The 14,425-nt window shown below is 30.9% G+C and overlaps 1 protein-coding gene across 4 annotated transcripts in view; it reads left to right on the top strand.

The window, feature by feature from the left end:
• LOC106669476 (forkhead box protein O) overlaps positions 1-14,425 on the top strand; it is a 163,831-nt gene extending 149,406 nt beyond the window's left edge. For all 4 annotated transcript variants that reach the window (XM_014398980.2, XM_014398981.2, XM_014398982.2 and 1 more), the window contains exon 5: positions 11,333-14,425. In XM_014398980.2, coding sequence (XP_014254466.1) covers positions 11,333-11,392 — 60 coding nt within the window. In that variant the 3' untranslated portion in view covers positions 11,393-14,425. The remainder of the gene's footprint in view (positions 1-11,332) is intronic.

Genomic DNA, 14,425 nt, shown 5'->3' with positions numbered 1-14,425 from the left:
ATTCCAGAGATTACAAAACTGCGGAAGATAATGTCCATGAATCGAAATGCCTACTCAAAAAGATGGCCCTAGCGGAAATCAGCATGCTAATTAGCATGAAGTGGCCTAGGTTTTATTGTGATGGCAGGGGGTGGATCTTGGATAGGAAAACGGGGGTGGGAGAAAGTTTCGCTGTGATTCAGATTTGGAGAGACGGCGCCAGACTGGTGGGGGTGGGATGGAGGCGCCACCGAGGGCGGCTACACCTAATACATCCACCCTTCCCCATCCCATTTCAACCCCCATAGGCTACCATCACCAACACCATTGTTTTATTTGACACATTAATAGTCACCCGTTCTCTGTAGTTAGGACCTTTTTACCCATCCGACAACGAAAAACTATCACTTTAGCTGGATAGTTTTCGCCCTTTTCCGGCCTTCGTGACGTACAGCTGGATTCGAAAGTTACAGCAATGAATAATTTATTGGCACTAAATTGTTTTCTACATTAAAATAGTTTCTTTTGTATTTTATTAGAATTTACAACATCTGTCATTTTTCTCATTCTTTAATAAAAAATAACTCATAAGTCAAAAATCTTAATTATACTATATAATAGAATGTCTTTCATTTATAATTGTACAGAAAATTATTTCTTCATAACACTCAATATTACAAAAATATTACAACCTTAAAATGTAAAAATTTGATTAAATATATAGTATAGAACATTCAGTTATTTTATTTTGATTATTTGACCGGCTTACTGCTGAGGACATTGCCGGCTTGTCATATATTATCTATCTCGCGTTTTTTACTTATTACAAGTGGAAGTGCTGCCATTTATATCCATCCTTCCACACGTGGCTTTATGATTCTAATTCAATGTTATGTACATGACTACGTATACACATTCATGTTGTTGCAAACAACGGCCTAACCCCTCAAACTAATATTAAATATACACTATACTATTTACAGCACTACAGTTGGGGAGCCGGCAGGGTGTTGAAAGCTCGACGTCTTCCCATCTTTCACGCTAATAAATACATTCATACAAAATATAATCTAGCCATTTGTACAAATAAAAGTTGGATAGCAGCCGTGGATGTAATATCACTTGGTGAATCACCTGCCTATCTGCGTTCATTCATACTTAATACTAACCACCCCCGCGCGCGCGCACACATACCCACACACACACACATTCGTACAAGTATTTTCGCTATTCAATACAGTCACATCCCAGTGAAACCCAAGTTTGAACGAGTTCCTATATGCAACCATAAACTTCTATTAACGTCAGGTATTCAAACAATTTACTCTGCCGTTATAATGTTTTTCTGTAGGAGGAGGATATGTTGCACTTTTTCCGTTATTTTTGCAGTAGTTCACAATCAGGTTATATTTTGTAGTGACTCTCCCCACCTAGTAGGCCTTGCCTCTCAATTTTTACAAAAACTAAAATCTATTGTTTTATCTTTCCAGTTTTTGCCATTTTTCTGGTAGAATTCGTTTATAACGTTACTACTACACCAAGAAAAGTAATATGTGGGTACAAAAAAAAAATTAAACAGGACCATTACTCTATGTAAGGACTGATATATTTATCTCTATTCATTCATATCTGACATTTAGTGCATTTTACTCATAAAAATATGAAAAATATCCCTTTAGCTGGCCAGGTTTCACCCATTTCCTGCTTTCATGGATTCAAATGTTTTGAAACGTTTCAAAAAATTAAACATAATAAAAATTAATTAAGGGTTGCAACTCGGTTTCTTGTTGTTTTCAGATAATTTTTCATATCCGACCGAGTGAGGATGACTATCCACGCGTCAGGAGATGCCAGGAGGCAAGGCGGAGTTTACAAAGACAATTAATACTTCGTTGGTACAAATTTGTTTAATGTTCATAAAAAAAGCCCTTTTTCGATTTTATTAACAGAGCTTACAGCATTTTTGTTTGTTTCTTTTTTTTAGGTGAGAAATAACAATTTCTTAATCATTAGCATTTATTTACCATATCCTGGCAAGTCAGTTATTTATAACATTATCTTATTTGTACATTAACATATGTTAATTTGTGTCTTTTTAATGTTTCTAAAATTAGTGAAATAGAAAATGTGACAGTTTCACTGTTTTATTTATGGATTGTTATAAATCGTAGTGTAGAGCTTAAAAGTAGGTTTAAGACGTAACAATTTGTTATAACGTTACCAGACAAAGAAAATTAATCCGTGGGGCAAAAGTGGTAGATCAACACTTAATATATGGATTATTCAAATTTTATATATAGTGCCTTTTACCCATACACAAACTAAAAACTATTTAGTTGGCTAGTTTCGGCTATTTCCTGATTTTTTGTCCTTTAACTGGGTTCATACGTTACAGCAAATGAATTATTTATTGTCACCAACTTGTTTATCCGATATTAAAATAAGCTATAAATAATAATTAATATTCTCATCACATTGTTTAACAGCTGTTTTCTGATAAGTCTTCCATTTTTAATTGTTCCGAGATTATTTCAGTTGAATATTTAATTTTAATTTGTGCCTTTTAATTTTACACAAATTGGTAGAGCCAAAATGTAACAGTTTGATGATTTTGCGCATGCTTTGTTTTTTAAACATAAAATTATATTTACATTTACACATTTAGTGCCATTTACCTATATGAAAACGAAAAAAAAAAGTTTTCAGCAGGTTAGTTTCTTGTCCTTTCCTGCTTTTCTGACTTTCATTTATTTTCAAACGCTTCAACAAATGAAATCATTAATTGGGGCTATTAATTGTTTCAGAGGTATTAAAATAGGTTCATTTTTGTTTTAATTAAAAACGGTAAGTTTTTTCACATTATTCGATAGGACGAAACAACACATAATCGTAGGATGTAATTTAATGATTAAAATTATTATATTTGGTGTTTTCTTTTGTAAATTATCTGAAAAAATGGAAGGGTGATGATCGTTTTTGGATTGTAACTTCTTCTTCATAACTTTTTTATTAATTTTATTTTTTATTGTTTTTTTTGCATCGGCTGAGCCACATCTTTTAAATTTTCTTATGATGATTGCATCTATATCTAAATATTACTCTTGTTATTAGAGCTTTATGTCCATTGATCGTAGAATTGTATATATGCGTCTGTATACATTATTATCGTATACACTCAGTCATAAGCAAATTGATTGGATTTTGAACTGCCCTTGTAATTTCTCCAAACATCTTTCTCCTTCTGTCATATTACACATCATTATTATTTTTTGGTGTTTCGTCCACTTGGCATGCTTGAATTAATCATATTTGGCCTTTCCCTATTCCTGGGCCAATGCCGTACAAGCATTATATTAATGAAATAATTGGTAGTTTAGGAGAAATAAGATTTATTGAAAAATTAATTGCAAATAGTAGGTAAATCGCTCAGCTTTAGTAAATAGTTTTATTGTCGAACCCACGACGATTGTGCTTTTTTTAGAGCTTTATAAAACAAGAAAAGCTTTGCAAAAAAAGTTGAAGTTAGGCTGAAACGTTAAATGTGCTGCTATCTTGTATCAGTACATATTTTGTATTTTTTACGTGATCAATAATGGCAAATGCAACAATGACAATCAAATCAATTGATAAAGAAAATTATGTTAATTTTATGATATCATTCCCTGGATAAACGAGAGTTATGATCGATGTCCAATATAGATTGACCTGAGACCTCGAAACCTTATTTTCCAGTCAGGTGAGCATGGTTTTATTTAAATTAGCTTCGATTAATTTGGGTTAAAGTGTCCAAATTTTTACCACCGTAACATTCGGAAATATGTTGTTATTCTTTAAATCTTACGTATTTTTTATTTTAATGTAGTATCAGTACAATATAAATGATTATTCGGAAATCGTCACTAACGGTCACTAATCACCACACACGTATGATATAAAATTTAGCGTTGTTTTTAATTAAAATTGTATACATAAAATCAAGGCTTGAATGCTACATAAAGCCAGTGCTTATCTGACCAACAATTTTCTTTTAAATTTGCAATCTGCACTTTAAGGCCAACTCCAAAAATACAATAGCAATAACGGCCATGATCAACGTTGAATAAAATTTTAGGGAACAAGCGCACAGCCCTTTCTTAAAACAATAGTCAACTTAGATTTTAAAGTTAGTTAAATAAGAAAGCATAAAAGTGGTTCTATTATGACTTGACAGAAACTCCTTAATTTTAAAATAAACCTAATAAATGAAAAGCTTTGAAAGGCTTCTAAAGAAAAAAGTTTTTAATAACTTTGCAGAATATAAAAACAAACACAAAAGATTAAATCGTACTAAATGGATTTGGTTGTAATTGAAGATCAGATTAAAGTAGATTATAATGAAAATTAAGTGTAACAGCTTAGAGATTCCTTATTTTAAATTGACTTCAATAGTATTTTATTTTTATTAGCATTTTGTATTTAAATAAATAAATAAATATAAATATATAGTCATAATAGTTTAAAAATAAATGAATGATTATAATAACCTGGTTATTGAAAAATTCACCCTTATCCATGTAGGTAAGATATATTGTGTTTATATAATTCGGTATATCTCTTAAATCTTTATTTTAAACTACGATAGCTAGAAAAGCGCAAACCTGATGTTCGTTAATCGGTTTTATATCCTTCGAGTGTATCAAGGATGCGGGCGAGTGTAAGCACACTGCAGGTACTGGAAAAGAGTGGGTAAGCAATCTGGCGAGGTAATCCCTTGTGCTCGCACCTGTTGGCCGAAAGTAAACTTGCGAATCCATGCTTTGAGTCGGCGAAGCACGTAGCGGCTAAGTCTTCGTTTTCTGTCACCGGAGGGGGGGGAGGGTTAAGTGAGGCTTACTCGTCTCGTATAAACTGCTGAAAAATCTTCATCTTCTTTTCAAGAGCGTTGTATTTATCGCCTTCACTTTTATAGAACGGTGCTTACCTACAGTCTTTCTTTTGTTTCTTGGGAGAGTGTCAGAGTTGAATCGGACCGTATCAAGGGGCGATGAAGGACTACCAGAAGGGGAAATTCGTAACTGCCACGGATTATCTCTAGCAAATTAATCAAAGTTAGTAAAACTAAGATTTTGTAACAATTCTAAAGTTATGAATACTCTATTAACTAAAATGAATAGCATAAAACTATGAATAGCTGGATCAAGGGGCGTCGGTGCCGCAACGGTTTAGGCGTTGACAGGTCGCTCATCACTGTAAGGTCAAGGTCCCGGGTTCGAATCCAGCGGCCCTGCATTCGAACCCGACATACTTACAAATGGGCTTTTTTTTCAAAAACACCGGCACCCGAGGGTTGATAGAATCTCTGCTGTTGCGAACCCTGGGGGGGGGGAAGAATTCGGTTCCCTTCTTTGGTCTGTTACAAAATTTCCTATGACTTATTTTAGGTTTTATTCTTCTCTTTAATTTACAAAAACAGATCTATTTTGTATTTAGTATAAGAAATTAAATGAAAATGTATTTTTTAGTGACTTTTTGATTTTATGAAATTACGTTGGAAATAATATGGCAGCAAGTTTTCAAAAGTCAGTGAAAAAGAAAATGTAAATGCTGTTTCGTTAAATTGTTTCATCACTTAACAATCACAGTCAAAAACTGAAAGTATAAACAGATTATTTACTGCACCTGTGACAGTTTGAAAATAATTATAAAGCATATTTGGGTTCTTCATCTGTTGCTTTATTTTTGCAGCAAATCTTAGTAGATTATAAATTGGAATAATATTTGTGGAAGTTCATGAAACTCTTCCTGCTTATTAAATAGCATCCGAACAGAAAGATAAGATGTGAAAATATTACCAAACGATCTGTAGTTTTAGTCTTTTTTGTTAGGAGAGACGTAACAATGCTCATATTCAATATTTTTTTCTCTTAATTGTATAAAAGCACATCTGTACTTTGCGTGTATTACCAGAGATTCAATAAAAGTTAAATTTTTATCGTGGTTTTAATTATAAAATCAGGCAGAAAATCTGGCAGAGGTTTTTCCAGACTGATTGATTCCAACAGGCAATAATACAATTGCGAGGAAAGGCGGACCGGAGATGATCAGTTACATAGTTAAAAGATGCCGTTATTATTATTATTTTATCGTTCAACCATCATAAACTGTAGACATGATTCAACATTTTACATCAATGATCATATCATCACGTCAAAAGACTGTCAGATCCGTGTGTTGCATGCTCTAATCTCTATAGTACTTCGAAAAGTACTTTTATACACAAAATTAATACTCTGATGTTTCATAAAATTTAATCAATGGAAATATGATTTTTGTTTAATTTTTAACCTGCAGCTTTTTAGAATAACGCTAAGAATAAAATTTAATAACAAATTAATAATTAATAAAGACCAATTAATAACCAATTAAGATCAATAAAGAAGGGGCGTCGATGGCCGCAACGGTTTAGGCGTTGACACGGCGCTCATCACTGTAAGGTAAAGGTCCCGGGTTCGAATCCAGCGGCCCTGCATTCGAACCCGACATACTTACAAATGGGCTTTTTTTTCAAAAACACCGGCACCCCGAGGGTTGATATAACCTCTGCTGTTGCGGACCCGCATTAAAAATAAAATAAAAATAAAAAATTAATTAATTAATTAAAACAATTGATCACCGATTTATTATATTAATTACATTACAAGACATTGTTTTTAAAATAAAAATGAAATAAAAAATAGTAATTTTGTAGGTACTTTAGTTAAATAGTTTCCGGTCATTTTGGTCTGCATGCATATTCATGCTGTTTTGGTATATCAGACGCGCTTCGGCTTCACGCCAGTTTCAGTGTAAATTTAAATTTTTTAACAAATTTCCTAAACATATCTGTGTGTATATCAGCAGACTTTCAATAATAATTAAATTCGTAACAAGGTTTTGAAATTGAAAAGACTATCAGATCGGTGTCCAGACGCGTAGCGAGGAAAGGCGGATCAGCTAAATTGAAATCACATGCTTTTTGTTACTGTTTTATCACAAAAAAATCCAATCTGTTGTTGTTCACTATTGTGTTACAGCATGTTCTTGCGTTACTGTTCGTAATTATTAAAGAAAAAAGTTTATTCGATTTTTTATTTGAAACTGGTTTAAATGACTGATCTTTTTTTTTAGAGTAAATTTTAATTATTTATTTAATAATTAAATTAATTTACGTCGAAGCAGTTTTTTCCAATCTTACCTAAAATCATGGACATTTGAGATCGCCAGTTAACTTCGCCGACATTTCCTTTTTTAAATCTTCTTGTACATTTTTCCTCCTTAGCCTTAACTTCCGTCCTAAAAGGGAAAAGTGTAAGCCTCGAGGAAAAGGTGATTTCTTGGAAAGATTTCCCTGTTGGACATGGGTTGGCCTAATCCTTCCTTCGTCCTCCACTCTCTCTCCGCCCCCTTCCACGCACCGCTAAAACGCTATACGCTATTATAACTTGGGGTCCTCACAATAAAACCTCACATAAATCCTACCCTCCACTAACTTAATAGTGGTTTCCGCCCCAACGGACTAAGTAATTTTTGACAGCCGCCTAGGTAAAGCCCGGCTCTTTAATGTTATTTATTACTGTCGTACAGACTCGGCAAACGATTTTTCGCCTTGAAAAGTTTATGTGTATCATTCGTCTCGTGTTTATTTATGTAAAGAGTGTTGTGCAATAATTACAAATGTCATTTTTATTCCTTATAGATAAATATTATAATCTTTATTACACTTGTCTCATTGAAATTAACTACAGATCTGGGTCCAATTGTAGCGAGTGGTGATAAAATCACGATATAATGATGCCAAATTTAAGGGCTCAACTTAGTATTTTGATACCCTACGTCATTCCGTGACAAAGGAAAGCCCTCAATTCTCCGTTTTGTACAATGCACACCAACACTCGCATTTATCCGAGGTCTGACGTCCTTGAGGGCTGTGATACCTTTAGGAGTTTCGAATCGGTTGCAATACCTGCAAATTCAATACATTTGCCGTTTAATAATTACACTCGTTATCGAAAAAGATATCACCATTGTATTAAAAAGGATGTTATATTAAAGAGACGTAAAATCGTACAGCGCAGTAACCATATAAATAGAAGGCACGAGTTGTGCCAATAATCAGGGGTTTATTAATGAGCCTATCTAATGCTATTGTTAGAATAAGGGGAACGCCCGCAGTCCCATCGTTTAAATACCACCCGGATTATGTCTTGCCGGCAAATAATTTACATAATAATGTTAGTTGCCGAAAGCTCAGGTAATTGCGTAAATGCTCTCGCCCACGGGGGTCCCAAATTGCCCAAAATTTGGAAAATTAACTCGGACAATCGAAATTAACCCAATATACCTATTGCTTTTAAGGTGTATATTGCGAGTATCTGTTTGCTTAACTCATTTCTTAGAAATTTATTGTCTTGGACAAACATTGCAAATAGAACTGTAAAAGTATTTGAAATGAATTGCCGAAATTGGCCAAAATAATATTGCATTCTGAGTTGCAATCAACTCTATTTTTGGGATTTTTTGACTTTATCCAACTAGGTATGAGTAGAAATATAACAAACTCGATTGAACAAGTTTTATTTTTGTCATCGTCCGCCTATTCACGCTGCAGGTTCAATCAGCAGCCTTTCTCTGAACTTTGATATCTTCTAGACTCTCATCGTCTCTTTCCTTACCCCAAAATTCAGACTTATAATCAATTAAATGTATATTTAATATTGAACTTAATGCTTTATATGAAAAGAAAGTCTTTAAAAAATTTACTAACAACATTGTAAAAAAGAAGTTCCACGAAAATATTGTCCTTTAGTGTTAATTTTTCTCAGCAAAATCTGACTAAAAAAATAATTAAAACTTTATCGAATGAATATATTTTTTTGATAATTTTCAGTAAGCAAATTCCCCAAGCTGGAATTTCACGATAATAAAATAAAAATATTGTTGGCAAAAAAAAAAAAAAAAAAAAAATTCAAGCTGGAATGACCAAGTTTGTTAAAATTTCCCAGTCCACTTTTATTGAGTTGTATTTGTCTTAGGATGTTTGCTTTATTTCACACTCAGAAATCACCACTTTTTTATTTCTTCTTTTGTAGTATTTTTCAATTTTTTATCGATTAATATAATTATTTCAATTCTTTGGTGTTTTACAAGACAACACTAAAAAAAACTTATTCTTCCATGAAACAGTATTGTTACTCAAAATTGTATCATTTAGACTACCATGTCATTGTTTGTTAGATAATAATATGATCATCTGATTAAATTTTAGTGTTTGTTCCCAATCAAAGAATATATATTTAACAAAACTATCTAAAATAATAAAATTACGTTTTGCTACTCGAATTTATTTTCTACCATAATCTTGATACAGATAAAATATATTGTATCCTTTTTGTTCGACATGGTCTTTAAAAAATCTTGGTCTGCCTAGTCTTGTTATGATAGGTTAATAGTATTTCTAAGATGTTTCCTTTAATTTACGCTCCGAAATCACAACTTATTTATTTTCGCTTTTTCATTCTATTTATTTTATTTTTAATCGATTAAATGTACATTTTATAGTAAATAGTTGTTTTATTATTTTGTATGGTCAGAAAAACATTATCAAGATACTACGGAAAATAAGACAACTCTTAAATTTTTTTCTTTTCATATCATAGAACGTTTTTGTTGCCAAGATTCTATCATTCAGTCAATTTCAGATTCATCTGCAGGCACACGGAGAAATCTCACAATAAATAGAATATATTGGAACCTGCTGGCTGGAGTGGACGGTTATCAAAATACCGGCCCGCGTAGTCTCGCTTGTTAGGACAATTCTAGGAACTATCTTCTATACTCAGATATCATTTTTTATAGTCCCTTTATCTGCAGTTAGGTTTTTTTTAAATTGAAATTAAAATTGGATCAACAGAAATATAAATATAATAAAATTATACTTGTGCCATTCCAATTGATTTTATTTTTTGGGAGTTTGGACTTTTTTTTAATATTTGGTTTGAGTTAATACATTTGCATTATAATGTATGCATGAGACAATAACCAATCCTGCCTAATATCGCAGCCCATTTCTCCACCAACTTTTCCCAGACACCACTCCTTTTGTTTTCTAAAGGATTAAATTTATATTATACGTTATTAAATCTATTTTATATTTATTAGTCTATGTTCAGAACACTGAAAAACAAAATAACATTTTTTTTGCTTTCAAAAAAGACAATATCTCATTGACTAAATAGAAATCTGTTGTCACTAGCAATATTGTCTACTGTTTCATTTGGTTCAAGAAGCATTATACCTTTTTTTAAACATAAACCATCCCTAACCATCTTCTCTTATAGTATATTAGTTTTGGAAAAATAGCTCAATTTTCATAGACCTGCTGAATTTTAATTGTTTCGTAACTTAACGAAAAAAAATTTACATAAAAATTTGTACATTATAAGACAGCATTGAAGTTTGAATGTTTTCCAGGATAGTCATAAAATTGTTGTAAAAAATTTATAAAAAATAACCTATTTCTGGCTTTAAAACTACAATTAAATAACTTCGTGCAATTTCGTGAAACATGGTTTTTTTTGTGTAATAACACTATCTTGTTTTGATTTGATTTGATTTTTGATCAATCCTAGTGCCAGGCAAAACAGAATTTAGTGGTAGTGTAGGAATATATTTTTTATGTTTAGATAATTAGATATTCCGTGTATTCCAACCGAATCTGTTTGACTACCTCCCACGTTAAAATACAATTGTGTCTAAAGCGAAATAACGGGAAAAAAAGGTCCGTTTGAATTCTCTATATATGTTCTTCCGAAATGAGAAAAATATGTACGGCAAGAAATCCCACTTACATAACAGATAGCGATGACAAAATCGGTTAATAATTGCTGCTGATAACCCCCTAATCTTACTCGAAATATGAAGAGGTAAAATTATTCTTCGGTCTTAAATAAAAATTCATCACTTGGAATATTTTAAATTTAAGGCGTTTGAAGTCCATTGTTACCTTGGAATACTTTCAACCAGAAATAGAACATTTATTTCTCCTCAATGGAATGCGTGTCTGTAATCTTCCTACAGCGATTTTATGTTAAAATGTAAAACCCGCTCTAATTTTTTTTTTTATAAAATTTCCTATTTCCCATGGTTTTATTTAACTCGAACAAATTGTTCAATGAACGCTTCTGTGAGGTTTTTTTTTATTAAAGCATAAAAGTTTAAAACTGTTTGTAGCATTAAAATGTTTATATTGATTGATAGCCATGGTTGTCCGCAAGAATATGTTATTTATGTTATAACACTTCATTAGCATTTTATTTCAAATGAGTTTTTTTTCCAGAGTTGTCAGGACGTGAGCAAATTTCTGGGTGTGCCGTTCAACCTCCTTCAGACACCTTAGGACAACGAAGGATCCTCAATTATTTAACGTTATTAGTTCATGTGTAAGGTCTTCTGTTGAATACATATAAAATGTAGCAAATTTTTGTATGAGTATGGATGTTATCTACAAAAGTAATTATCATTTATTACAAAGAAAAGGTTGGTCAATTGTTGATTTTGTACAAGTTTAAAAATTATAAGAAAATATTTAAAACAGCTATTCGTCAATTGCCATCAACAATACTGATAACTTATGTGCCAATATAACAATTACCGTAAGTACCAATAATCTCTACTATTAATATCGTCAATTATTTTGATAAAAATGAAACCTATTACATCTATTCAGTGGTGGATATTCTTTTATTCTAGAAGGAGATAAATTGAAAGTTATTTATTTTCCTCAGTTCCATTTATTTTGAACCGTTTTATAAACTGAAAATGTAATGATAGTTACCTATGCGGGAATTGATTGGGTATACAATTATCGTTGAAAAAATATTATTTTATTAGTCCGAATAGCCATTTGTTGTCCTTTCAAAAACAAAATAATATTATGTTGCCTACTTTGTTGATACATTATGATTTTATTTTTACTATACTAAAATAAAGCTCAAACTTTTTAAATTTAATTTTGTAAGTATATATATATTTTTTTTAGTTTTGTTTAAAAACATTTTAGTTCTGTAAATATAGTTATCAGAAATGTTTGTACAAATTAATTATATTGTAATTTAGGTGACGTTTTGGGGAAGTATAATATTAATTTGATTCAATTAAAATTGGAAAAAACACAAGTTATAAATGAATGCTTATACGGCCGGGATGTGAATATAGTTTTGATTAATATTATATTTTATTGCTTTAGGTCAATGTAATTTAGATTTGGATGTAAAGAACAATTTCCTAGTAGAATTAACATTAGATCAATGTGTTATGTGACAATTTCTACTAGGAACATTTAGTTGAATGTTAACACATAGTAAATGAATTGTGTTTAGGGTAGAAAATAGTTCGGAAGAAGGCGGTGAAATCGCTTTTCAAAGGAAAATGTTTAATTAACGTTGAATTTTGGAATTATATTTATTTGTAAAATACGTATATTTGAAAAGCACATTGTGATCTTTTCTCAGTCGAATGTTATTCGTATACCGTTCACGTGGGCGGTTAGGTGGTGATAGTTAAATTTAAAGATTGATATAGATGAAAGTAAAACAAAAATATTAAAATTAAAAAAAAAATTGCCGAGATAGCATTCTAGTAGTGATACTGCTGCTCCTATTCCGTAAAAAAAATTATAGGCGAAAATTGGTTAGGTGTAAGTAGTGAATATAATAATGCAAGTGCCAATAATGTTAATTTTGTTGATTTCATATTAGTACCCTGACCTTGTTAAATTTTATTTTACAGCCCGTAGTTTCGCTGGAAGCGATATTCGCGCGTATGTACTTTAAAACTGTTTATTAAATACGCTGTACTTAATCTTTAACTTAATCCTGTTTTTATTGATTTTAAAATGTTATTTTGTAGCGATTATCTCAATTACTTTACCCCTCAGAGAGAAATAAAAAAAACTAAAAAAAATAAAGAATATTTTGTTATTTAAAAAGTAAATAATTAAATGTTCGAATATTATAATGTGTACAGAACAATGCTCAATTTATGTGTGACCATTTTGAAAAATGTTCACACTCGCTTTACTGGGTTCCAGAAGAAAAGTATATGAATAAAATAAGTTTTTTATAACAATTCTTCTTAAAATTAAATGAATTATATTTCAGACCGGTTGAGAATTACATTATCTGTGCCTTATTTCGATAATAGCAGTAGTCAAATTATCGCCGATTGACATTTTAAAATAAATGAACTTACAAAAAAAAAAAAAATAAAATAAAATAAAATATAAATGTCGCACTTTCATTAATTCTGTTTATCTAAAAGTATGGTTATTTATTACAGTTGGCAATATATAAAGAATTAATTCGGCAAATTGAACGATCCAAATTTATGAAATAAGTAAATGTATGGTTGTAATTTTGAGTAACACAATGAAAACAATTTTAAAATTATAATCTTAAATGTGTTATTTGTAATGGCATGGTACTTCTAAAAACTTATTAAGTGTGGTGCATTTCTAAAATTTGGTGCATTTTTCCAAGCATAAAAATCTACGTTATTTATTTAAAAAAAAAGAAGATGTGTAAATCAAGCTTAAAACGTTTTGATATCAAGTAAGTCATTGTCTGATGTATTTGAAACATTTCTTCATTCTCACATTAAACGTTTTTTTATATTTAATAATTAAATCAAATTTAAACAAACGAAAATAAATAAAGAGGTTTTTGAATTTATCAGATTATGGCTTTGGTGGCGTGTTTATTGTACTTGAATGTATTTTTGCAGACATTTTTGAGGTTGTACGAAATGCACAAAAGAATTCTTGAAAGTGTTTTTTTGGGTTTAGGCATCTCACAGCTTCTATTTGAAAAAAAGAAGAAAAAATAATGTCTGACTCAATTATTAAATGTGATGCAATGTGCCATAATTGTGAATGGCTGTTTCTTTACCAATTAAAAGGAAAACAGTGTTGTTAATTCGTTTTATAAGTTTATTTTTCTTTTTTTCCCCATTTTTATTAATTTTGTTTTGTTGTCGCCTGATAGCACTACGACTATAAATTCAGGCGTTAGTCGTAGTCCCGCCTAATCTTTGATGTTTTATTTCAAATGTGACATATTAGTTTGATTTCTAGAAGAATATTTTTTTCATTACCTGAACTGAAAAATTAATTACACACTGATTGCTTATTTAATTTATAATTTGTTTATAACACACTTTTATAAATTGGTTGCAAGAATTATAATTTTCTTTTTATTATGAAACATAATATTTTTAAAAAATTAAGAGGCAGGGCTTAGTGAAGTAATTTGCTGACTTGTGTATAGAGTAATGTGTATATAGTTTCTAAGTCTGTTATTTGATGCTTCAAAAATAGATGTAAGTAAAAATGTATTATATGGAAGTATATTAATAAATTGTGTACATTGACGTA

Source organism: Cimex lectularius, unplaced genomic scaffold (genome assembly GCF_000648675.2).
Source record: "Cimex lectularius strain Harlan isolate CLEC.00 unplaced genomic scaffold, Clec_2.1 scaffold113, whole genome shotgun sequence".
In the NCBI taxonomy this organism is placed as follows: domain Eukaryota; kingdom Metazoa; phylum Arthropoda; class Insecta; order Hemiptera; family Cimicidae; genus Cimex; species Cimex lectularius.
This window is presented reverse-complemented; position numbering and strand designations above follow the sequence as displayed.